The sequence below is a fragment of the Parasteatoda tepidariorum genome, chromosome 12, assembly GCF_982258835.1.
Source record: "Parasteatoda tepidariorum strain Cologne lab strain chromosome 12, Ptep-v5.0, whole genome shotgun sequence".
Lineage (NCBI taxonomy): Eukaryota > Metazoa > Arthropoda > Arachnida > Araneae > Theridiidae > Parasteatoda > Parasteatoda tepidariorum.
Window position 1 is genome coordinate 61,738,827 of NC_141766.1, and position 27,844 is coordinate 61,766,670.

The 27,844-nt window shown below is 28.4% G+C and overlaps 1 protein-coding gene and 1 long non-coding RNA gene across 8 annotated transcripts in view; one reads left to right on the forward strand and one right to left on the reverse strand.

Annotated features, from left to right (window-relative positions):
* Positions 1-9,298, reverse strand: part of LOC107447499 (uncharacterized) — a 170,095-nt gene extending 160,797 nt beyond the window's left edge. For 3 of the 4 annotated variants that reach the window (XR_015430858.1, XR_015430857.1, XR_015430855.1), the window contains exon 1: positions 9,125-9,298. This is a non-coding gene — a long non-coding RNA (uncharacterized LOC107447499). The remainder of the gene's footprint in view (positions 1-9,124) is intronic. The other variant, XR_015430852.1, reaches the window with a different exon arrangement.
* The window catches only part of LOC107447498 (uncharacterized), a 223,141-nt gene that overhangs the window by 134,590 nt on the left and 60,707 nt on the right, over positions 1-27,844 (forward strand). For all 4 annotated transcript variants that reach the window (XM_071187995.2, XM_043039821.3, XM_021148682.4 and 1 more), the window contains one exon: positions 21,820-22,712. In XM_071187995.2, the coding sequence (XP_071044096.1) occupies positions 21,962-22,712 (751 nt within the window). In that variant the 5' untranslated portion in view covers positions 21,820-21,961. The remainder of the gene's footprint in view (positions 1-21,819; positions 22,713-27,844) is intronic.

A 27,844-nucleotide genomic window follows, 5' to 3' on the forward strand; every position in this document is an offset into this window, starting at 1 on the left:
ACATAGAATCTTATAGTGAGTCTAAATTTGGCCAGGGACTTTATATATATATATATATATATATATATATATATATATATATATATATATATATATATATATATATATATATATATATATATATATATATAGACACACCGAAGAGCCATTACATTATGACTGCCCAGCTAATAACACGTAGGACCACATGCCCTTAAAACTGCTAGCACCCGCTGTGGCATTGATTCCACAAGGTGCTGATAAGTAGTCTGAGGTATCTGGTACCAAGTGCTCACCAACTGGTCCTGCGATTCCCTCACATTGCGAGGGGGTAGCGTGGCAGCACGAATTTAGTTTTCCAAGTAGGACCACAGATGCTCTATTGGATTAAGGTCAGGTGAATTTGGGGGCCAAGACTTGACTTGAAAGTCACTGGAATGTTCCTCGACGATTCGACCCTTATGCCATGGTGCATTATCCTGCTGGTAAACACCATCCCCCACAGGAAAAAAATTTGCCATGAGTGGGTGAACCTGGTCTGCAACTATGTTCAAGTACCTTACAGACGTCCTAATATGCCCCATGAAAACATTGTTCCTGGGCGAGAAACCATGATAACCTGGGCGAGCCCATTGTTATAGATTTTAGGGTGGTCATAATATAATGGCTCTTCGGTGTATATATATATATGCTTATGAACGAACTGATTTTTTTTTGTCACTAGTAATTTTTATGTAGCAATTTTTTAATCGAAAATATTTCTAGCTCTCATTATGATTATTTAGGTAATTAATAACTTTTTAAGAGTATATTAATTCATAATGGATAATTGATTACCTTTAAAATAATTATTACAGCATTTTTTTTCATCCGTACTTAATATTCTTTTTTTTTGTGGAGCCTCAATTCCTTCTCATATTCAAAGTATTCTTTTCAGACAATTCAAAGAAAAATAAAGAATGGCTTCCTGAAGGAAAATTAATTTCTAACGGAATTTCACTTTACAGTGAAGCAGATTTATCACGCGTATTAAAAAAGAAGAAAATTGAATTTTCGTATTTAGTTCTTATTTTAAACTGTATTTCTAAACGAGTTTCAATTTTTTCAAATGAAATATTTAACAGCATAACATGGCTAAGAAAAGTATTCTAAATTTTCTTTGTTACTTTTTTCTTTTCTTTTTTTTCTTCACTAAATCATTTTCTTTCATTATATCTCAGAAAACGAAGTATTAAGTCACGAAGAGCGAGAAAATAGCTTATTTTAACGTCACAAACAAATGTTTTTTTCCTCACTCTAAATCGTGTCCTATTTCACACTCATAACTGTAGAGTAATTTTAAAAATTTGCACTAAAAAGAGTATAAATAATATAAAGCGATGACAGAAGTCGGTATATATAACACATAATTCCAAATCGTGAATAGGATTATTCAAATCTTTCAATTGAAAGTCGTGAAACTGCAATTACATAATCTTCTCTTTTATTTTATTAATTTTTTATCTTATCATCACCCTCTTTTCTAGTTCATTTCGAAATAATATAGTGTGAATTAGAGGAAGTTCTAATTAAAGGAGGAAGTTGAATATTTCAATTTTGGTGGATGTTATGAATGTATTTTTCTAATGAAGCTTTAACCTTATATAATTTCCAAAATTGAATTAAATTTTTGAATAAGTTTTCTTGTACCTTGCAAATAAATTCTTTAAAGATTGTTGTATGAATCAGATCTCAGTACATGTATTTTTCGTGAGTAGACATTTTCTTCATAGATTCTAAATGTACTACTCATAAATAAATGCGCCAGCTAGAAATTAAAAATTAATAAATATATAGAACTTTTTTAGTACATAATGTTTTTGATTATCATTCAGAAGGTTCCTGGGAAAAGATTTTTTCTTTTAGGAATTATGTACTGATTGATTTAACTAATAAAAATTTGTATAATCCGATTGTGGTAGCGAAGATAAATATCACAATTGTCGAAAACTTTTTGTTGAAAGTAATGATTTTTGATTTCTCAAGACATTTATAATATTTGCTGGTTTTAATAACATAATGCAAAAATTATTTACAAAAATTTAACCCTGCATTTTATGCACTAAGGATTTATTTCTACTTTGGTAAAAATAACTGCAAAATATTTTAAAACTTCTTCCGTTTTGATGAATTTCATTTTTCCAAACTAAACTAAACTAAAATTGAAATTTTTTTTTGTTGAAAAAATGCTAAAAAATATAATTGACAAACGACCGTTTTCTTTATTCCTTTTCCATTCATTATTTTAAATATTAATACATTTATATTCAGCGTTTCCTATTTCTGTTTACTATTATATATTATAACCACAGAGGTGACTAGACGCACAATCTGATTCAGATCAATGGATACCAGCTTGTCTTTGAAGTAAAGGTGGCTTGGGCGCAATGATTGCAATTTTGCCACAATTATGTCATTAGTCATGAAATTGCGGGGCCTTAATCTCCATGACAATTTTAGTCCCAATCAGTTGTTTCTGGAATGCTTTACTTTCTTAGTATATATTTTAATAATTTTTTCAAACAAGTTTTCTTATAAAATTGAAATACATACTAATTCAAATCCCAGAAATTGAATAACATAAGAAGATCTTTACACTAATTTTCGTTGCAATTATAATGGTTGCACCATACACCAAATTTATACACCTGACTTACACGTTTATATATACACCTGGTGCATTATTTTATTCCGCAAAATCTGATTTTCTCCCATCTTTTAGAGTAGTTATAATAGTTATTTTTTACATTTTGTCATAAAAAATGCCAATTGTTCAATTGCATGCCAGAAAATAAACAGATTTTAAATATTATTATCATCACTTCTCTTATTTTTGACCATAAAAGCTCAATTATCTAATCTTTTTACATCAACTTCAACATTTAAAAATTTATTTCTACAGACAAAATACGTTTCGATACTTTGCACGATATTTCCATTAAGCGTTATAAGGCAACTTAGAAAATGCAAACTACACAAAACCAATACTTATGTTTGCGTGAGGGATAGTTGCATTTAAAATATTTGAATGCAATTTATTTGAAATGTAACAATTTTCTATGATATTTATAACTTCTTACTACGGTTTATTAGCTAGAAACAGTTATGATTTGTAAAACCATGGCAACAATTTTGCATTGATTACTAGCATTGTTTATATGTTCAATAAAACAAGCACTTTTATTGATTTCGGATGCTGTTTGACAGTTTGTAACACCTTAAGCGTCAGTTGTTAATGACGACCGGTTTCTATGTTTCAAATATCAAAATCAAGCAATTTTCTTTTTGACAAAACACAGTTTCTTATTTTTAGAGTTAATAAATAAATTTTATTTTAAATATGTATACAAATATGAATTTGTGTTGATATAAGTATTTAATAATCTTTTAAAGAAGCAATTTAGTAATGATTTCGGAAAAATTAGCAATAAAATATGCTTTTATAATCTATGATAAAACTTGGTAAATGTTGTTAAATTTGATAATTTTATCGTGATTCTCTGGAGCAGGACATAATAATAAGCATTTATTCGGTTGAATTTACTTTTTATATGTTTTTACATATAAAAATGTGTGTAATGAGAACTAAATGTGTGGTAATGAGAACTAAACCAGAATTTCCGGTTCCGGAAAACCAGAATTATTATTTTTTTTTACTTTTGAGCCAGAAATGGTAAATATATATATATATATATATATATATATATATATATATATATATATATATATATATATATATATATATATATATATATATATATTCGTATACAATTAATACTAATCTAAAATGGCTTAAGGGATTAAATGATATATTAATTAAAAAATACATACAATGCCATATAAAGAAATATTAGAACAACTTTTAAGCGAATAAAAATATTTAAAAATATATTAGAAAGCAATTTGAAATGTTGAATGAAAATTGAGGTAAAAAAAAAATAAAAAAAATTTCTATTGGTATGAATATTTTCTTACTAAATTACCTGTGAAAACCCACAAAATGCTTACAACAATTATTTGTGTTATTGCAATCTCATAGAGTTGCAGGAAAAGATTATTGGATAATTGGGTTTCTTTTAGTTCTAAACTTTTTTACCGTCCTTGAGTAAAAGGAAAATCAATAGGAAAAAATACTATGGAAGAAAAAAATTTGCATGTTACACTGTTTCTTTCGGTTATAGATAACTTTTTATCGATGCTATTACATCAAAACAGATATGAAAGTATCAATTTAAAATCATTTCACTTTTAAATGATTATAATATGTGATTGCCTTCGTACAACTATCATTTCATCATCTTTTTATCATATCTTTAGCAGTCGATTTTAAAATACAATATCTTCTAAATGACGTAATGTTAATTAAAAAGTTATAAAATACAAACACTTTATACCTGTTTTGAAATTTCATTATAAGTTCAAGTTATAAGTCTTACGTTTTTAATGTCAATTTTATTTTCAGATATAAGTTAAGATTAAAATAATCATTTGAAATTCTATAGGTAGTTTTAGTCAAAAATTTTCACACAAAATGTTCTTCCTGGTAATCACTGAAATTTGAAAATAGAAATTTGAGTAATAAATGCATCAAGTCTAAAATGTTTGAATGATATTTCTATTATATTTGTTGATTATTATTACTAGATTAAATACTAAATATTTCAACTTTCGTTAAATGTTGTTATTTTGTTGTAAATTTTATAATATTGTTCAGTATCAATTACTGTCTAGTGATAATAGTAATAGCTTAAAATTGATAAGAAAACTTACACATTGAGGAAAAAAAGTATGGTCAAAACAACCTAAATATGGTCAAATTTACCGTGTTTCTGACTCTATGGGAACACCAAGAAGCTCGGTAATTTTTACCGAATTGCTTCACTAGTGATTTTAATAAATTTAACAATGAATTACGGTATTATTATTTATCAAAGTTTTAAAATTCGGTAATTTCATTATGATCTTATAGCAGGGCTTAAAAACAATTTATTTGGTTAAATTTATTTTCCAGTTTCGTATTTGTTACTTACTAAATGTGTGAAAGGAGAACTAAAATTTTGGAATACCAGAATTTCCGGTAAACCATTACTATATTAATGGAAAAATTTCTAAATGAATAGTTTAAATACCATATATTCTGGTTTTATTAATGAGAATTATGTTTCTATTTAATACCAGAAATATCATTACCATACACAACGGTAATTTTTCAAGAATACTTTTCATAGCAACTAACATTGAATATTTAGAAAAACTTATTAAATCAAGTAGAAGTCTTAATCAAGCTAAACTGTTAAAAATTCTGAGCCACGTTGCACCAAAAATTGGTATTAATTTGCTGGCTGCATAAAATGGAGCTCAATTTTACTATATTTTGGCATTTTCACTCGCTCCAAATATCAGTAGAAACTTGCACCAAATGTAAGTGTTTTGAAGAAACAAAACACCGATTTTCATTCTTTCTTTTATAAATGCAACGAAAACTTTCACCATTATTAGGCATGTTTAAAGCACTCCACTGCAAGCCAAGGTTGCTATTTACCGGAACAAAACTATTTACCGGAAGTAGGTTATTTTATGACCTACCTCTAGCCATTTTATACAGCCAATCAAATTTAAAAGTCAGCATAAAAGAAATGAACTTTAATTAATGCAAATAAGCTAAATAAGTTTATACTTGAAAAAACTGCCCCGATACACCGAGTTGTAAAGAAAAGATAGGCGTCGTAAACAAATATCATTCAGTCACCGTTCAAGTTTTATGTCTTTCACTAAATTTTGGTGCAGTCATTGCACCATGGAACTCGATCATATTTCACAATTTATGGTGTAACTAAAATAAAATGATCTTTCATTTAACTAAACTTTGGGATAATGCGAAACTTTGCACCTAATAAAGATTAAAGATTTACCCAGTTTTCTACAGTGTCTCGTCCTATACATATTTAACCTCTTTAAAATTTAAAAAACTTGGTATTATCCAAACAACCTATATTTTTATGCTTGCGATACGCTAAGTTGACTAAAAAGGAGATAAAGCAACGCCAAGAGAACACGAAAACAATTCGATACTCATCAAGACATACTACACTTGACTGATATAATTCCCTAAGATGCGCAATAATCTTTACCAAAAGCTTACCGACAAAAAAAAAACTTTCCCAAGGAACACCCCTTTCTGAGGTTGAGACGATGACTACTAATGCGTGACAGTATTCGTCTTGCAAGATCGCTTTCTCAAAATCAATTGTTTGAGACGCAGGATCACAATGCTATCGCTAATAGTTATCGAACCTGATCCATGTATGTTTCACTTTGTGAAGCATGGAATCTGTCCTGGTGGTCTTTCCCTTTTAGAACAGGTGTAAACACACCATCTAATTTTTGTCGAACAATCAGAGAGTAAAGAAGGTGAAAAGAGATCCGATTTCAGATTCGAATCAAGCACAAAAATATTGTTTTGAAAACATTAACCTGCTCATGGATGGTATTTGGTGTGATCTCAGTTAAAATGATACTTACACAACAATGGTTATAATAAGAAATTGCATGGCCTATAGCTATAATTGCATGGCATTAAATACTTGGAATATATCCGGTCAATTGTTAAAATGAAGTTCTAAAAATACTGATTTTATAATGATTGGAGTTTAGTAAATAGTAGGAGTCTATTCTATTCAATTTTGCATTATTTCTTATGTTATGAAAAGCATTTTGAAAAGAGTTGTTAAAAGGCAGTAGCGCATACATACAGAAAATTCCGTTATAACGATAATTCACAATAGTAGATTGAATTATCCTTATTATAGCGAGTTTGTTATTCTAATAAAATACTTAAAATTAGAATAGCAATAAAAAGACGATAAAAGGAAGAGCATTAATATGTTATTCTCACTAAATATTGATTTCAATAGTGTGTTCAGAGTAAACCAATGATCCTAAGATATTTTTTTCTTTTGTAAGGAAGAAAATAACTTGGCTTTTGGTTACCCACGCCTTTCTAGAATTAGAGGGAAGGAATGATACCAGAAATAAATGTGCATCTTAAAAAGCTACTCTTTGACTGAAATACACAATTATTCACGCTGTTTTATTAAGAATGCAATATACTTTTAGTCTGATGAAAACACGCGTAACTCTTAATTCTACTTTAAAACTCTCGTTACAGTTTAATTATGTATCATCAGAGAGTATAATATGGATATAATTAAGGATGAATCTTTTAATGATTTAGAAAAAAAGAGATACAAAAAGAAAAGAAAAATTCCGGAAAGAAGACATTTATTCATTATATTCTGTACCTCATTTTATATAATTTAATGTGCTCAACTCATTTTCCAAATTTTAAAAAATTCGTATTCTAGGAATTTGCAAATAATTGTGTGAATGCAAAAAATAAATAAATATATCAAAATTTGACGAATTCTTATCAAAAGCAATCTATCTTAAAAGCAAAGAAAAAAAATTTGTAATTTGCTAGTTACAAAGAATTAATTGAAATAAAAAATTTAAAAATTTAACGAATCCATTTCAAAAGCAGTTACTTTAAGAGGAAATTAAAATGAGTGATAAGGACCTTAAAAAAAGATGGAATTATAACTATTAAATCTTTTATCGAATCAAGCCAAAAGATGGTTGCATTCATTTTAATTTATCAAAACAACTGCGAGAGATTTCTTCAATTTATAAAAAATATGTTATTTAGTTATTAGCCTAAAAGTATAAGAAAAAGAACAGAATTTAAAGACGTATGTTTAGCCACTTTTTTTTAAATGTCTTCATAGAATTCGATTTTCAATTCATATAATGAAACATTTGGCTGTCGATTGATAATTACACTCTGAAAAAAAGTATGGTTAAAACTACCAGAATATGATAACATTTACGGTGTTTTTGACTTTATGGGAGCACCAAAAATCTCGGTAATTTTTACCGAAGTGCCTTGGTAATGATTTTGTTAAAATTAACAGTAAAATATGGTTTCATAATATGTAATAGAATTTGGTAATTTTATCAAGATATCTTAGTATGACATAAAAACCATCTATTTGGTTAAATTAACTTTTCAGTTTTTTACTTTTTACTAAATATGTATTAATAAGTATTGTAATTTTGTTAAATATTGTAAAGCCAGAATTTCCGGTTAACCGTTACACTATGAACAGAAAAATTACCAAATAAGCTGTTCAAATACCAAATATTTTGGTTTTATAAACCAGAATTATAGTTTTTCGTTTCTTCCTCTTATCAGAAATGTATTTACAATACAGTATGGTAATTTTAACCAGAATTGTTTTCTCCGTGTGAAATACAGCATTAAAAGTTGAAAAGCAAACAAACGTTGATAAAACTCATCTATAATAACGTTTTAAAAATTGGGAATTTATAATTAAATTAAGCAAAATAATCGTATAACAAGAACCGCATAAAGCAAATTTGTGCTCCTATATATAAAATCATACTAAATTTTTATTTTGAAACTGAAACTTTGTATCAATAAATAACATCCCATAACAACTAAATTTCTTAAATAAAAAATATTTTGAAGCTAGTCTAAATTTAGTAGTATAAAAAAAGTCAATTCTTACTATAAATCCCAGGTAAATAAAAATTCTCCGTTTTCCATATTGCGATTCCAGTTTGAGATTTATTTAATTCCTCATGATAAGTCAAAACAAACACTTTACTTTAATAAAAACGTTCATAAATAAACCAAAAGCTAATAAAATAAGCTCAGAGACAGATTGTTATTTCTTAAGTTCTGATAAAATTTTATAAAAATTGTATTTGTTTTAAAAATTTCTGCTCTAATTCCCGAAACATTTGAGAAAATAAAAATCAAATAAACCTTAAAAGTTGAAGGGTATGCTTGTAACCAAAAAATAATTGTAATAGATTTTAGTTTTTGCATGAGAAATAATTTTTTAAATAAGCCTCTTAGCATTTACTAATCTAAATCATATCTGTAAATAAGTTAAGAAATTTGTTAGAAGGAGTTTGAAAAATAAGTGTATAAAGAAACTTCTTCTGAAATCACTCAACAATAGGTTAAATACTCAATTGTACAGCCAGACTAAAAAATATGAACTCTCAAAAAATCACTTACTAATTTCTTATGCCTCCAATATGTCCAGAGCTGATTGTAAGTACCTATAAATTATATAAATGGCAGATACAACCACACTTCTCAAAACATAAATTCCGACTGACCAGCGATTGTCTGGGAACTAGAATTCTAAAAAAAAGGGACCGACTTACGAACTGCTACAGTTTACAAGTAGGCACGTTGTTTACCAGATTGTTCTGAATAGCCTCAGGTCGAATCCAAATGAGATACGCTTGGGGGTCGGGCCCCTGCTAGAGGGGTTTTAAGGACTTCCTGGCAGCCCCCCTTTACCGTGTGTTCCATAGAACAAGGGGTACAATGGGATTCAAGGGATGTTCAACAAATTAGCTACTTGGCATGGGCTCATATCCCCTCAGAATTACCTGGAAACAAAAATCATGACCTTAAAATGATTTTGCTCTAAATAAAATTTATTTTCAAGAAACTTTTTTTTATCAGGAGAAGTATAAAGATATATATTTGGTAGGAATTTTATGCTCATAAATAATTTTTGTTTTATTACCAATTAACTCATTTAAATTATTGAAACCTGTAATAAATTTGAGTCTTTCATAGAAAATAAATGCAATCAATGGTCTTTAATAATAATACTTAATAATTACCCCCATTGTAAAAAATTCCGGATCAAATTACGATATAAAGTATTGGCACTTTAAGTGCATCATCCGTAAAATCTATTTTACAGTAAAACATTATAACGTAATTTTTACAGTAATATTTATTTAATTAGAGGAAATAGAGATTTTATGGTAAAAATTGCAGTAAAAATTACGGTATATCAAATATTTTGTTCCGTAACATGTTCCGGTAGAAATAGATTTTACTGTAAAAAATACGTACTTTTTTTTAACTATTCAACGCATTCAACTATTAACTATTCCCTATTCAACGCATTATACATAAACCACCTGTAATTAATTTCTCAGGACTTCCTGTACACTTTAAACTTACTACGAAATTTCTAACTTACATTTAATGATACTTTTATATTGTTTTTAGTTTTATAATTTATGACATAATGAGATTTGTACCAGAATTGCTTCTATGCGTTTGCCAGAGGAGGTATCTGGTTTATGGAATTAAAATTTATGGGAAAATTATTTATAAGCATTTTTTATCGAAGCATAATCTTTTTGTGCATCGATTGGCGAATTGTCTAATCATCTGTTTAAAACATAAATAAAGGAAATAATCACAAGCCATTTTAAATATTTAAACAAGGTGTAATGTATACATAAGCACGTGATTGCTGTAAAAACGTGATTATGCAAATTTTAAATCAATCGGCATGATGTTTTTTACCGATCCTATAATGTGTTTTTTCATTATTATCACGTAGATAGTTAACAATAGACAACGTTTTTGCAGCAACAGTGAATATCTTTTGTATACAAGATAAATAAAAATGTCATAAATATAATAAAATAGTGCATTTACTGATTGAGTTATAAAAAATCATTTGTGTTTGTTATTCAACAATTATTATTACCAAAAATAAGAGAATTATATTTTATTCATATGCTCGTATTGAAAAATAAACATAAATTTTTTTTATTTTTATTGTTATTACTCTTTTTGTTTCCAAGCAGTTTTGGGCATTACAACATTTCTCTAGACTACAAATCATTAATAAAAAAATTACTATTTTTTCTATAATAATTCCACGCGATTACATTTAATTTTTACAATAATTTAGTGAGCATTTTTGTGTAGTGGGAATCTGAGGAACTAAACAATACTATAGTTAAATATTTTTATTTCTTTTGTGTTTATATTCTTCTAGTCCTCATTTTCTAGAGTTGTATTTTATTATAAATTTAAAATGACCCATTGCTTTTTGATTACTGTAATTTATTTGGGATTTAATTATGGATAATGTTTTAGCCATTACTTTATTAAAGGTTGCTGTTAAATTGCAAAACCTTACACAAACTATTTATTGATGCATCGTATTTTATGATTTCATTGATTTATTCAATAGAACCGCATGAAGTTACATATATCTTATTTATTGAATCCACTTCAAATTCTTTTGTTATTTTTTTTTAATTTTGCATTTTTGTATTTCATTTAAATCTTATACATAAAAGCCTTTATTATTCATAGGCACATTCAAACAGTTTATCAAAACTTTTTACTTCAAATGTTTAAATACATTTTAAATTATTCAAACTAGAAACATAATTTTGAAACAAAAGTCAAATTTTGGGACATGAGAAAAATAAGGATACAAAGTAAATTAATGATTAGAATCGCATTTCAAAATGTTTCAATTAATTGAAAAAAAGTATCTGATATGAATAAGAAGCAAAGTTAATCGATTTAAAAATATTTTTTTCAAATCCTTCTAAATCTGGGAAAAGTTCTGTAAATAATAGAGAATATTCATTTATCTTTTTAATGATATATAAGTATGTCACTAAAGTGAAATACTTAATCCATTGTAATGCTTGCTGAGCCTATTATTTTTAAGAATAAGAGGGATTAAATATCGATTTTTTTCCGTAGATTATTTGATTTATCTGGAATAAAAAATCATTTATGAAATTTTCAAGATCAAGGTGCTACCTTCCTCATCAAAAACACTATTTTTTTCTAAAATTTTCACGCTTTAACTTATTAAGCTTATTTAAATTACTAAGCTTTTGTAAAGCAAGGTTTTAACACGTTTTAAATCTTTTGACACATTAAGCTGGTATAATATTGAAAGCAATATGCATAAATCTAGAGCAATTTCTTTTTATAAATTTAGTTAATTAATGTCAATTATTTTTTTTAATATACATACACTAAGAGATATATATTATAATTCCAACCAATGTAACCCAATTTTTGACGAAAATGATTATATTGAATTTGCAGCCTGAGAAAAAGTACGGTTGAAACAACCAGACTATGGTCAGACTTACAGTGTTTCTTGCTCTATAGGAACACTAAAAAGCTCGGTAATTTTTACTGAAAAATTTTGATAATGATTTTGGTTAAATTAAGCATGAAATATAATGATATAATACATGATAAAATTTTGTAAATGTCGCAAAATTTGGTAATTTTATCATGATTTCTATCAGATTGGCATAAAAACCATATATTCGGTTAAATTTACTTTCCAGTTTTGTATTTCTTACTAAATGTTATAAAAACTGTAATTTCAAAAAATGGAATTCCTGGTAAACCGTTACCATATGAGCAGAAAAAATTACTAAATGAATGATTTATAAATACCATATATTTTGGTTTTATTATCAGAGCTATGTTTTTTTATTTATTTTCTTTTTTTTTTTTTTACCTGGAATCTCATTACTATACAGTACGTTACTTTTACCAGAATTTTTTTTCCCCATGTATTGTAAAACTTTTATAATAATGATTTTTAAAATATTTTGAATGTCTAAATGGTATGGCATTGAACCTAATATTATTGATTTTGGAGATATTTTTATCTGAAATATAACTATGCATTGCGGAATATAATTTGATATCTTATTCTTACCCCCAAAAAATTCATAATAATATATATAAATAAATCTCAAAGATGGCAATTTTGATAGAAATACATAGAAAGGCAATTGATTTTTGTGTTTTAAATATATTTTACAAACATTAACAATATTTTGAATAATTGTTTAGAATTGAATATCGTTTGCAGCTTTACTTAATTTTATACAAAACTTACAGGCATATTTCAAGCAAAATTTATCTGTATTGAAGGTATTTGGATTGAAGTAACAGAATATTAAAGGAAAACTTATGTAAAGAACCCAAATGTATTAACTGAGTGCATTGATTTAGTAATATAGCCTCCTTGGCACCGGTACTTTTTATCGTAATTTTATCCGGAATTCTCTATAATTTGTTGCTTGTTACAGCTATTTGGCGTTCTAATTAATATTAAGCTTTTAGTAAAAATTATAAATAAACAGCATCATATGTATTGCTTGAGTGCGTTTAGCGTTACTAGAAAATTATTATTTTTAAGAGATAATTTCAACTCTCGGCAAATAAAATTACTATTCTCAAAAAAAAAGAAAGAAAAAATTAACATTATCACGAACACATTACGTTGCGTATCACTCTGCGTGCTATTCTAACAAACAATAAAAAAAAATTTTTACAGAATAGCAAGCAAAACTGCATGCCTCAATATTTATATAAAAGGTTACCTAAGATTACCAGAGAAGGAAAAAAATAAAATTAATAATTCCTGACAGTTTTGATTTACGTTAAAATGAGTTTTAAAAAAGAGAAACTGTCGCAGACAGACAACTGTGTATTTAGTTAAAGTCAATTAATATGATAAGCACGGTTAAACCTTTTACAAAAATTTATTGTCAAAACATATACAAAGTCGCATAACTCAGTATCATAACACAAGGCCACCCAATGTAACCAGACAGTCTCAGATTCGACTGTCAACGCCATACCTTTTGTCAACTGTGACATTCACCTTCCTACATTAGAATTAAACTCTGTATTCTGTTTGATGTAAAACCACAAATCTTTTAAGCATTCAGTTCAGGCTTTGAAAGAAAGTGTCATTTTATGGTTGCTTCAGTTTTATGTGCTTTTTAACACTCCGTTCAGATTAGGAGACAAGATTATCCGATCTTTAATGTTGATTTCTTACCCGAAGTTGCGAAATCAAATTTCCATTGCAACAAGTTTTGTCTCTAGCTCAGATTTTCTTCTTTCTTTCTTTGATGGTCTGATCGCTTTCCTTTTATTTTTATTTTTTTTCTTTGCTTGTAAATATAATGTTATGTAAAAGATTTATCTCTCAAACTAATCAAATGATTTAAATCTAGTAAAATGATTTTTGTTATTATTACATTAATAATTCATGATATTAGATAAATTTTTTCAATGTTCTAAGAAAAAATGGAGGCATATGATTATTTTTAAGATAATACTCAATGAGAAATACCAGCAATAATAATAAAATGTAAATCAAATTTTAAATAAATTTAAGAAAAAAACTTTGCGTTGATGTAAGAAAAGTTATCTTACAATGTAAAAAATTCCGGATAAAATTACAGTAAAAAATACCGGCTCTCAGGACGTCGGTATTTTTAAAATTAAAATCCAGTTTTACCGGATCAAAAACTTTGATATACCATAATTTTTACTGTAATAATTACTGTAAAATCACAGAATCCCTCTAAGTAAATAAATATTACTGGAGAATTTAAGGTATAATATTTTACGGTAAAAATGGATTTTACGGATGATGCACCTAAAGTAGTCGGTTCTTTGTACTGTAATTTGATCCGGTATTTTTTACAATGTAAAGAATTTTGAAAATAACTAATTACTAATGTTTTTTTTTTAATTTAAAATAATAGTGCTTTGAATTTCTCTTTAATTTAATATTTTTAAAGCTTAAATTTATTTCATTTTTGAACATTAGAATTTACTATAGAAGTAAAATTTTATAAAAAGTTAAAAGCTTTCTGAAATTAAGCAAAAATAGAAAAAAACGGTAGCCTCAAGATGAAGATAATTAACTCATTAATGTCCATCAATAAAAATGTAAATTAAAGACGTCAGAGTACTTATTTATTTTTACGAAATTTCTTTCTAACACTTTAGCTTACTCTGTACTTTGATTTCAGATCCGAGTATAAATATTTACATTATTAATACATTATGGTGGGTAGAATTATGTTGTTTTTGGAAAACAAATCCTCATCAGGAATCTCTTGTGCTACTACTTTTTTTTCTTTTTTGGAAAAAGGAACCGTCCTATTTGAAGTTTCCGCTCAAATTGGTTATGAAGCTTAAAAATAAGTAAAATGTAAAAATCTTACAAAAAGGTGGACTATTTTGATTCTTTGAAAGTCTTTACGGTTAAGTTTTATTTCCTTAGAATTTATTTCTTAGAAAATCACAAGAGAAATTGTCCCGTAGGGGACTGACCGTTAAGACACCGTTCCCAGTAGAACGCCGAAGTCAAGCATCACTGACTCTGGTCAGTGTGCGTGTGGGTGACCACTTTGGTCAGCCTGCGTAGGGACCGAGGGTGTGCAGTATCGGTCCTTGTTAAACTGTTCAACCGTAAAGTGCTTGACTTCGCGTCAGGTCGTCGGGCTATGAAAGCAGGAGAGCTATCCCCTCTGCAGAGGATAAAAAAAACTGGGAAACATCCCTGTTTTTTTGAACAAAGAGATCCAAAGATCCAAAATGATCCGAAGACATGATCCTCAGGAATGTTTCCCAGACCGTCGCCAATAGCCCATTGTGCTGCTCTAGTGCGACGTAAATAAAGTATCTACCTAGGTACCAAAAATGAAATTAAAGGCTTTATTTCCTAGATTTTTCTAGTGATTGTTTTCTTAATCACAAGATGTTGTCCTTACTTAATCATTAAAAGTAAATAAGTAACAAGCAATCAACACTATTTTTAAAAACTAACCATATGAAACATTATTTTCAAAAAATAAAGATTTTTTTCTTAGTTTAGAGATCTAATACTCATATAATACTCATATTGACTAATACTCATATTGACCCAGTCTAACTAATACTCAGTTGGTATTTATCATTCTATGCTCGTTCGGGGATAATAACAGTGGCAGCTGTTAGTAGAATTGTAAATTTAGGCAGTAAGCCATACAATATTAAAAATATTACTTGTATGTTGATAAATATTACTTTAACAACATATTTAGACAAAAATTAAATTGGGGGAATTTTAAAGTAAAGGAATGAGAATAACTTTACATATAGCAATCATTGATTAAGATTACTGAATCGAAATGCAAATTTCGAAAGGTAAAGATTAATCGGTAAGTTTTTTTTTCAAGCGTAAAAGCAAATACTAACTGATATAGAAACGCGACAAAATATCATCAGTTGAGATATAACATTCTATGCACGTTCGGGGTTAATAACAGTGGTAACTGCAAGGAGAATTGTAAATTTGGGAAGTAAGCCATACAATATTTAAAAAAATAAATAATAATAAAAAAAGCTGAAAAAAAGACAGCGTAAAAATGAATCGGACATCAAAAGTAATTATATAGGGAAGATATGAAGCTCTCGAAGGTAAAAAGTTACTTTGACCTTGGTTTGTAAATGGTTGGCTAAAGAATCCTAGGGATTTTGATTGATAACAGGCATGTTCAAATGATTATTTCATTTAAAAGTTACATGCGATGTTTATACCCTTTTCAATTGATTAACTTGTGTATCCTTGATTAAGTACAATTGTCAAATTGAGCCTGATTAATATTTCTCTGATTATAATGTTGATAGTATTGTATGACCTAGAAAAGGCTACACCGAAAAAAAATGGTCGAAATGACCCAAATATGGTAAAATATACCTTGTTTTTGACTTTATGGAACACCGAAAATCTCGGTAATTTTTACCGAAGTGCTTTAGCAATGAATTTTGTGAAATGAGCAATAAAATTTCGTTTTATAATGTGAACGAAATTTGGTTATTTTATCATGATACCGTAGAGCATGGCATAAAAATGTTCAGCTAATGTTCAGTTTCGTGTTTTTTCACTTAATTTGCGGTAATAAGAACTATAATTTTTAAAACCAGAATTTCCAATAAACCGTTATCACATGAAGGGAAGAATTACCAAATGAATCGTTTAAACGCCGTATAGTTTTCCTTCATTAACCAGAATGTATTTTTTTTTTTTAAATCAGAAATGTCATAACTATGTAATACGGTAATTTTAAAAGATTTTTTGTTCTCCCAGAATGGAAAAAATAAGATTTTATTTAATTGAGAATGTTCAAATTATTATTTCTTAGAATTGCCTATGCTGTTTGCACTCCTTTCAACTAATTGAATAATTTATTTTTAATTTTAATCAATTTCATTCAAGTTTAATTTTCAAATGAACTTGATGGAAGTTTCTTAGTTATGACATAGAGAATGCTAGTTATAATGAGCAGAAAAATATGTGAAGATCTTAATTAATTTTGAGTCTTCTCAAATGTTATACAAAACGCTGGTTTTATTTGCTAGCCTAACGCATTGTAGTGCATTTGGTTGAGATGGAGCGTGGTTAAGTGATAGTTTAATTTAGGAATATCGATTTGAGATCTATCACTAATTACTTTTCCATAGATTTTAGACACCTTTCATTTGAATGAATAAATGTAACTTAGTGTTTATAGCCGTAAGTATGTGAATAACAAATTATGTTAAAATTTGATCTTGTTCAACTGCTATGTCATATTTATTCAAGTTTAAATTGTGTTTTTCTTTAAAATTTAGTTTATTTTTTCATCTATTGTTTGTTTGAGTTTCATGCATTTTTTGAATGTACCTGTTATTTACTTAGTTGCTATGTTTAAATAAATTACCAAAAGTATCTCTTTATAACTTAAAGTTAAGTTCATTTGTACGCTTAATGATCCAAACCAATTATTTTTATTAATAATAGTGCTTAGCCTGTTATAAACAACCAAATAAACAAATAAAATAAATTCGTGCAAACTTGTGAATCATATTTTATAATACGAGTCTTATGATAATATTTTGAATCATCTTTATTACGATATATGTTTTTTGACTTACTTTTGAAAACCTATTGATAGAATTTTAGATTAATCGGATTTAATTAGAATTATTAGCTTTTTCCGAAGCAAACTATTAAGAAGTCATTCAGTTTATAAATATAACTATCCGGATGATAAACTATCAATCAGTAAAATAAACTCTTACTTTAAACTTCCGCAATCCAAAATTTCGGATCCAAACTCAGAGGACGATGAAATTTTTGACCCCTGTACCATAAGCGGAACTTTCATTAGAGGGCTTTAGAGGTAGTATGGCTAAAAGAAGTAAAAAAGTCTGTAGCTTTCCGTGGTCCAATGCTTCCCAAGTACATTAGTCAGTCTAACGTTTGGAGAACTTTTTGTTAAACTTATTAGTCTAGATTTAGAAACTATGCGATAAAATTATCTCTAAAAATAAGGTTATTATTTTTTTTAAATATTTTTATTTTGCAAGCATTAAAATTAAGTACTTTGAGGAATAGAGTATCGCATTCCATGTTGATATTAAATCTCACAATATATACAAGATAGTTGCTTGATGTTTATTCAAAACATATGTTTATGCTGTGAATTTTACAATTTTCCTTATAGCTGCGTATTTGAAACTTACGTCTTTCTTTCTCAATTGATTTTTTTTTTTTGTGAAGTTCATTTTCTGGGTAACACGAAATAAGAAACTCAAAAAATAATTTAAACTAATCTGAATGTAGTAACTGAAGATTACTACAATTACATTAGAAACTTAAACTTGCTCTGAAAGCAACTTTGTATTCTTTTTATTTTATTTTTATTTCCAAGCTCCTGATTAACTATTATCAAAAACCGGGCATTTTTTGCAATTTGTTAATTATGCTCATTGCATTATCATATTTAATACATGTACATATAAGCTTATCATTCACTTAAAATGGAGAATTTTTTGAACTCATTTTATTCCCAGACATCATTTTCCAAGGACCAATCAATAATTTATTATCTTTTTATGTTAGATATATTAAAGGTCATTATCTTGAATTAAAATTAATTATTCATCGCATTAGAAAATAAGCAAAAAATTATTCATTAAGGCTTTTTTTTTATTTTTTGAAAAAAGTTCGCTTGAAAAGTAACAATTAACTTTAAATTTAATGTCAATTTAATTACATGCTGCTAAAAATATGTCATAAGGTTGAGTATTTATCGTTAATCATAATGACAGCATTGTATTTAAAAGTTGTAGATTATACACTAAGCCTATAATCTAATACTTAGCTACTAAAAGATAGTATAGTTCGTATTGATTAGTTATAGTTGTAGTTGTCTTTGAGTTATTTATTTTTCAAAATATTTAATTCTCAAGATTAATGACAAACACCTTTAAATCAAATACGTTATAATACGTTATTATATTTATTTTTAAATCGTCAACGTACTTAATAATAGTTTTAATAGGGGTTTTAAAATTTAAAAAAAAATAATAATCCGACTAATGTCATTTCGGCATTCTTTTAAATATTTTCTTTTAATTTATTTGATTTAAATTCCTTGGCAAAATACAACTACTTGAACTAAAACAATTTGTTAATTTCTATTAATTTTAGCCATATACAAACGATGTGCATCTGTAAATAAAGAAAAATTAGTGCTACAAAGCACCAATCGTATTCTTGTAAACATTGTAATAACTAATGTAATCGAAACTTTATTGTAGATTATTTCTAAATCATCCTAGTATCTAATAAAAATTTATAAAAATTTATGCTGCAGTGAACAGTTTCATTTAATTTTTCATTTGAAAACAATCTCATTGACATTTGACTAATCTCAATCTCATTGACTTTATTATACTGTAAACAAAAATTCGTGTCACCAATTCTTCGATCATTAGTGTTGTCTATAATGAGGTATTGCAGAATTTTACTTCATTACTTTACTCAGGTTACCGACGAGTACTTTTATCGTTAAATTAATTTTTACAGTATTTACAGCGGAAAAAATAGTTGGAGTAAAGAAGATCCTAGTAATCAAACTCTGAGCCCGTCACACATTGTCAAAATCAAGTAAAATATGTTAGAAAACGTCATAGAAGATGAAATTAAAACTACTATGGCCTTCTATTTGTATTAATCCAGATTACATTTCTTGTACTGTTCAATGGTACATTACTGTTCAATGGTAGTGACAACATTTTACAGTAGTATTTATGTACGTCAAAAGTTTCCGGTATGGATTACATTGTACTTGAAAACCTTTAAAAATGTCATTCATATTTCTGTATACATCTTCCCTTTTTTTTTCTTCCCCATCTTTTCTCGTAGTTTATGCGTTTAACTTTAAGTCAGATTTGTGTGGTATAGTATTGATAGAAAGTAGCGGCTTTCACCAAGATATCTATGAGGACTTATATTCATTTTCAATGCATTTGATGAAAATTGAAAAGAATTCCATAGTCAATCCAAGTGTCATTATCGCTTTTAGAAACCGATCTTATTTCTGTTGGCAAACAAAATATGCTTAATTTCTTAAATAGGCTAGTCATAAATTGGAGACACGGTGCTTTTTAAATAGAGATGATACATAACTCTTTCAATGACTAAAATTAATTTGATAATTTCAAACTAATCAGCAAATAATTTCAAGCTAATCATACTTTTTTTGTGTAGGAAAAATTAGTTCTAAAAGCAAACTTGGAGTAATTATTTCAGTAAAATGCTGCAAGAAATTTATTTTTTCAACACACGAAGCTTTGTTTAAATTTAAATTTTCAAAAATAATAACTCCTCTTTATTTAGTAAAGCAAAAATATTGTTTCACGGCAGTCATTTATTTAGTTAAACTAAACAAGATTTTTAATATCAAAAACAACCTTCGAATATCCTTACCCTTTCCTAGTCTTTTACAAATTTTTGAACCCTCAGTGGACTGATCGTTAAGACTCGGTTCCCAGTTGAACACCGAAGTGAAGCATTACTGGTTGCAGTCAGTAAGCTGGTGGGTGACTACTTTGATCAGGATGAGTAGGGACTGAGAGTGCGTGGTATCGGTTCTCTTTAACTGTTCTACCGAAAAGTGCTCGACTATCAAAGTAGGGGAGACATCTACTCTGCAGAGGATCAAAATTACTATGGCATGTCTTCGGATCATCTTCAAGGATATTTCCCAGGCGGTCACCAATAGCCCATAGTGCAGCTCAAGTGTGACGTAAATAACAGACCTACCTACCCACAAATGTTTGAGCATTTAGAACCATATTGTCGTTTAACTTCGCTGCAACTTTATTATGTTGATAACTTGTACTTTAATGCAGTACTTCTTAAACTTGATTTCACGACAGTATGGTTTAACCTGAACGGAAACAATCATTCTCAGTAATAAAACTCTCACTTTTGACGATTCAACAATCTTTGAGCTATACTTCGCAAATTTTGAAAATTGTTTCGTCACGAAATCACGTAATTTGTGACGGAACGGGAACTCTATATTATGAGACGAAATTGTTTCTTCAACTCTTAACCTCCTCGTAGTGCATTATGGGATATTGTTAACTTTAATGACGAAACTAGGGGGAAGGCTAGATGATCGAAAATCAAGTGACGAAAAGAGCCGACAGGACTGTATGGTGGTCCTCGAATTAGAAATACCCCGCGGGGTTCGAACCCCGCTTTGTGCCTGGACGCAATTTTTCTCTCTGTTCAATTAGTTCTTCTTCTGCTATGGTGACATTGACCCAGCTATGTGCTGCCCACGACAAAGTGATTATTAGAAACGTTAGATACATTAGACTCTACTAGTTTTTTATTTATTTATTACTTTTTTGGAAAAAAGTAGAATGACAATATATAAAATTACTATTGAGAAAACTGAAGAAAGTTTCGTGAAATTTGAGAATTCACTTTTTATAGTGTGGTTCAATCTAGCACATTATAAGGTTTTTTTTAGTGTGTACGAATTAGACATAGATCTACAATATATTTAAAACACAGTCTAACATGTAATGCCTTCATAAATTATGGAGGCTTGACGCATCGAACATAAACTAACAGACATATTTTGATGTTAAAGTAACGAACCAACAGTTTGCCTATGGTGAAAAATTTCACCAATAGTTTTGGCAGAAACTATTATTATTTATTTTCCTTTACAGGCTATTTATTCTATTTAATTTCTTTCCAGGCTTGAATGTTTTTAGACCCTCGAGTGGCTCTCCAGCTTCAAGACGGCGAATCCCACGACTTCATCGCAGTGCCCGCAAGCGACCGAAGCTCTATTTAAGAACTGGTCACCTGTATACGTAACAACAGAACAGGATCATAATATGAGTTCATACTATACTAATTCTTATATACCAGACCTCCGGAGTCCAGGAGGTGTTGAACAGTACAATGGACAACCGGTGCATAACCAACCAAATGGTGATATGTGCGATCAAGGCCAGAGACAATATATACAGCCGCAATACGCATCGTCTCCTGTACAAGGGGCGACGTATCCTCGATTTCCCCCATACGACAGACTCGAGATACGTCCCATCACATCATCGCCAAATTCACCAAGCCCGCCGGGTCAGTATTATGGGAACCCGTGTAATCAAGCACCACCGGGGCCTCCCCTACCTCAACCTGCACACCAACCACCACAACACGCACCAATGAACCATCCAAATGCATATGTACCACAGGATGGTCAAAATAATTGTCGGGGGTCCCCTCATCATGATCCAAATGGTTCACAACATCCTAACATGTCACCAGCTCAATATCCTAGCTGTAAAATGCAACCTCAACCGGTTCCGCATGGACCTCCCCACCAACAAGGTCTAGGTCATGACCCAAATGGGGTGGTCCACCGACAGGTGAATTCGGAATGCGGGCCGCCGCCCCCTCCACCGCCCAATAACATGCCCCCGTGCCAAAGTCCGGTTCAATCTCCACAACAGCCCCCTCAGATGTATCAGAATCATGGTGGACCCCCACCCAATCAGCAAGTTCAGCAACAGCAACAAGTTCAACCTCCTCAAGGTGGAAATATGCCCAGTCCACTATATCCCTGGATGAGGAGTCAGTTCGGTAAGTTAAGCTCTTCTATCTCCGAAATTACAAATAAAGAAAAAAAAAATTAACATTAATAAGTCCCTGAATTTCATAATTTACGAATAAAATTATTTGAGTCTAAGTAAGTAACTAATATCAATAGCAGAATTGTAATTTTTAATTCTGATCGATCTTAAGCTTTTATTTAAATTATTAGTTTTAGAAAAATGTAAAAAAGGAAGGAAGAGATTAATTCGAAGTGCAATTATTCCTATTAAGAAATGAAGTAATGCAAAAAAGTATATTAAATTTCCGAAGAAAAAAAAAATAAATGATTAATAACTTTTTTTGAAACTTTTCAATATTTATAAATATAAAATGTATACATAAATCAGTGAATTCAACCACAATCAAAAAAGTTTAAGTTTTTCATAATTTCTTGATTATGAATATAGCTTTATCTCTTATGGAAATTATTAGATCCTGAGTTTATATATTAAATACTGTTAATCTTATATGTTTTTAAAATTAGGTCTGGATTTTATACAATTTAAATCTTTAAAATCTACAAAATTTAAAGTTCTAGCTAGTAAGCAAAATTTATTCTGTAGCGCTGAGAAACAGAAATAAAAATTACCGTTAATGAATTAATCTATAAATGGATAATATCATGAGCTAATTATATTTAAAGTCACATGTTTATGTTCATATATTCATAATTTGTATTTTAATGTTTATTGTTATTGATTATGAATGTTATCATAAATTTCCATATGTAATGAAAGAATCCAACGAATTATGACAAAATTATTTACTGCTGATGTAAACCTTTTTTTTTTTTTTGTTTTCTTATCATGTTTTGACTGTGGTTTTATAGTTTATTTAGTTCCTCTTTATGTGTTTTTAAGTTCATTGAGTGTTTAAATTTTTTTTCTTATATTTAACTATTTCTGAAGCTTGATATTATTTTAAGTTATGTATAATCTTCAAACAGTTTCTGTGGTATTATTATTTTGCACAAGGTTTGCCCGGAAGACACAACGGCTCTTATCCCTTGACGTAGAAATTTAAACATATTTTTGTATTTATTTTGTATTAATTTAAGTCGAAATAAGTGATTATATTTAACATTTAAATAATTTATGGTTTTGAAATACAGCACCGGTGTCCAAACACTTCCAAAAAATAATTTTGCTATTATCTAGATCTAAGAGATACAGTTATTCATCATTGAAATTTCTTTATTTTACAAAATCAATTACTGATAATGTTTTTTTTTTCGAAAATGAATTAAAAAAAAAAATTTTTTAACTATTTTTTTTTTTTTTGGAATTTATATTTGATTATTTATATGATTCTGATTATCTAACTGAATTTTTAAGTAACTATTAGACTGTTTTTTATAATTAAAAAGTACCAAAATATATTTTTCTTGTAAATAGAGCGTCAGAAAAAAAATATATATAAAGGTCACCGGTGTCCCGTCTGCGTCAAAGGGTTATATGCTGCCTCGTGTACGGATGCAGTACATAAACACACGTTAGATCTTATAGGGGGGAAAAACTGAAATTCTGAAATTTATTGCCTTTTACTCGCACATCCGATTTCGTTTTTACTGGCACAAGCTTTAACTATTTTATTTTTATTTTTATAATGTGTATTCTTTGGTCCGTATTTTGCAATTAAAAGTGTTCTCAGCAGGAAACATAGTTCTCTCTAATTGCTGATATATTTATCTGAAACGCATTATTCTGGAACTAATCAAGAGAGTTCCTTTCAAAGGTTGAATGGTCAGAAAGATGAAACAATTATTTATTTCAATAAGACATGCAGATCTATGCTTATCTGTTATTTCAGTATAGACATCTCCAGTTTTTTTTTATTTTTAGATTTATTAATAATTGGTTACAAATATTGTTTTCAACCTTACATTGCTATTTAAAAGCAAACATTTTCATTTAAATTCCTATACTATAACTTTAAGTGTGACTCGTATATTTTTTAAAAAATAAAAAGTAAAAGCGAAAACAGTAGCAGGAAATTGTTAATGTTTCTTATCGCACAGTTCAAAACATACTTATACTAAACAAAACATGCAATACTAACTTTTAAATTAAGCATTATTTTTTAAACTTTTCTAATCTTGGTTTTTAAAAAATAGTTAAATTTTTAAACCATGAATTTTAGTAATTTTGATATTCAGCTTGATTATCAATTTTATTGACGACAGCACAGTATTACATCGTTATTTAACAATATTTTATTTCATTTTATGGTGGGCATTGAACAAACGGCCTGATTCTGAGTTTACGACTATTAGAGTTCAACTCCGTACCCTTGTACTTTTGAACCAAAACCAGAACTCCTGGTTCAAGCATTGGGTCGAACTAGCCTTTGTGGAGGACTTTTTGAAGCAATTAACCCGCTCTGCATTACAGTTTAGGAGAAACCACGAAAACCTCACACGGTTGGCCCAATAGCAAGGGGATTCCTACCCATGATTCGTATACCACCGAGGATATTTTATGTCAGTACTATAGTTGGTTCCGGGAGCAGAATTCGTATCAACCAGCCACCACAATGTTTCGAACCTGGGTTACCTCATTTAGAAGACGAGTGCTCTATCCCCATTACGACCACGATTCTCGTTAAATATAACTGTATTCATATATGGGTCAATGTTGCTTTAATTGGACCGATTTTCTTATTGGTCCAGTTCTCTTATTGGACAACCGCTATTGTTTTCTAATTATTGTCAGCAGGCACTCTCTGTTTTTCCTTTTTCACCGTAATTAACCCTTGAATTTCCTATGCAAGTTTTTTACTGTTCTTTTAATTTTTCAATGCAAATAAAATGTGGATATCAAGAGACGTTAATTGTATTTTCATATTTGCCAATAATATTTAAAACTACGTTTAATCAGCACTTTTTATCTATATTAACAGCAAATGGTTACTTTGGTACGATAGAATTTATGAGCGTATTACATACCGAACTTCAATTATCCATCCTTTGATATTTAGAACAGGCTGGTGATTCAACCCTAGAAACATTATCCAGACTGACATTTTGCGAGTAGACGGAAAAATGACCGTTGTATCTAATTTATTTAAAAACATATCAGGATTAATTAAATCTAAATTAGATTATAATTTAACCAAAATTGCCAAATTTGTTGCTAAAAGCAATTAGCAGAAATAAATAGCCAAATGCTTGCTGCCTTTTTCTTTATAATATACAAGGGTATATTAATGTATCGCATGGTTTTTCTTTACTATAACATAACTAGTATTTTAAATACTTCATCTTTGCTAACCAATGACATTTTTATGGGGTAAATAATGTTAAAATGAATCATATTCATAAACTTTATAAGCTTTTCATTTAAAAGTATCATTATTATATATCAGTAAGTTAAGTGAAATTACAAATATTTGTACACTTTTCATTTATCTTATACTTACTAACTACTATTTACAGGCCTTTACCCGTATGAGACATCCAACTTATTTCTCGATTAAAAATAATCAAATTTTAAAACTTATTTTAATTCAATCTATTATGGGTGTTTCGCTTTCAAAAAAAAATTTCAAAATATTTTGCTTTCATATTGATTTCAAAATTTCTTAACCAGAAATGTCATTACCATACATCATGGTAATTTTACAAAAAAATTTTCTCCGTGTAGTCAATATATTTCGTATGCATTTTATTACGGATATTTATACTTTGAATATATACGACTAAACAAAGGACAAGAAATATTTCCAGCGGAAAACCGTTATTCTGTAATACTATTCTAATTTACATAAATTAATATTCGTACTTCATTAACAACTCTTATAAGATTCACACTCATAAATTATCACTAATTAATGTTTCGCTAAAACTTAAAAAGGAAAGTGAAAGAGAGAGAAGAATATAAAATATTTCTTTTTCACCCTTAAATATTTCTTATTATTTATGACGCTTAATGTAGAATTAATGAAGGTGGAGAAAAGTTAAATATAAATGGGGGTTTTTTTTCCCTCCTTTTATTTTACGAGATTATTTTATGAAATCTTTAACTTCATTAATTCTGAAAACACTTTTTGATGCTTACATTATTTTGCAAAATTAATTTTTTATATGAATAAATTAATAGACGATATACATAAAATGATATTTTTAATTAATAACAATTGAGGATTTTTTTTCTTTCGGTTACATTTTTATCGAATAATTTCTACAAAAAAAGTAATTTTATGTCTGTAGAAACAGTTGTAATGTATATTTGTAGTCTCAACTTATTTCCTTAAAATAAAAGCATTCAACTGAAGTTTCTTTGTATAGTAATGTAAATTCATCAACAAAATAATATGATCTGATCCATATTATGAGCAAAGTTTTGATTTAAAGGCCTCAAATTTTAAAACCTTCTAAAAAAATAAAATTAAGAGGAAACAAATTAGTAAATAAGAATATTAAGGGTTATAAACTATTTATTATAATGAGTGATTAAGAATTAATAGAAATTCCATTGATAAAATTTGTATGTTTTTAACATAAGTTGCCAACATTTTCCAATAAAATTAGTTTATAGTAAAAAAAATATATCAATATAAAAGCATTAGTGCTTCAATTTCAATTAATTATTATTAATTTAAGATTAATTGAGCAATAATGAATATGTTTCCACAAAAAAGTCGTAAAATACAAAGGATCATTTCAAATTTATAAACAATCAAATTCAATTAAAAACAAATGAAAAACTTGAAAATTTAAAATTTCATCAACGTTATTTGAAAGATCTATGTTTAGATAGGTATAAATATATTTAAGTGGGAGACCATGGGGAAGTGCTCCACCTGCCTATGCGGTAATTAAACCCTAAATATAATAGCAGCAATCCATTCGATTTAATGCATAGTACCATAGATCACAGCATTATTTAAAAATAAAGCTGTATTTTTAAATAGTTATGAATTTTTGAAATCTGTTTTTGAATGGATTGAGGGAAAATCATTATTATGAGAGAAATGAATAACATTACAGGATAAATTCAGAGAAATTTAAATTTCATTTTAAAAAATTGTATTTCAAAATTTGCTTATACTTCAATAGCTATATTCCACAATAACTATTATCTCAATATAATGCGAGTTGATGTAAGAACGCACTGCTTAGT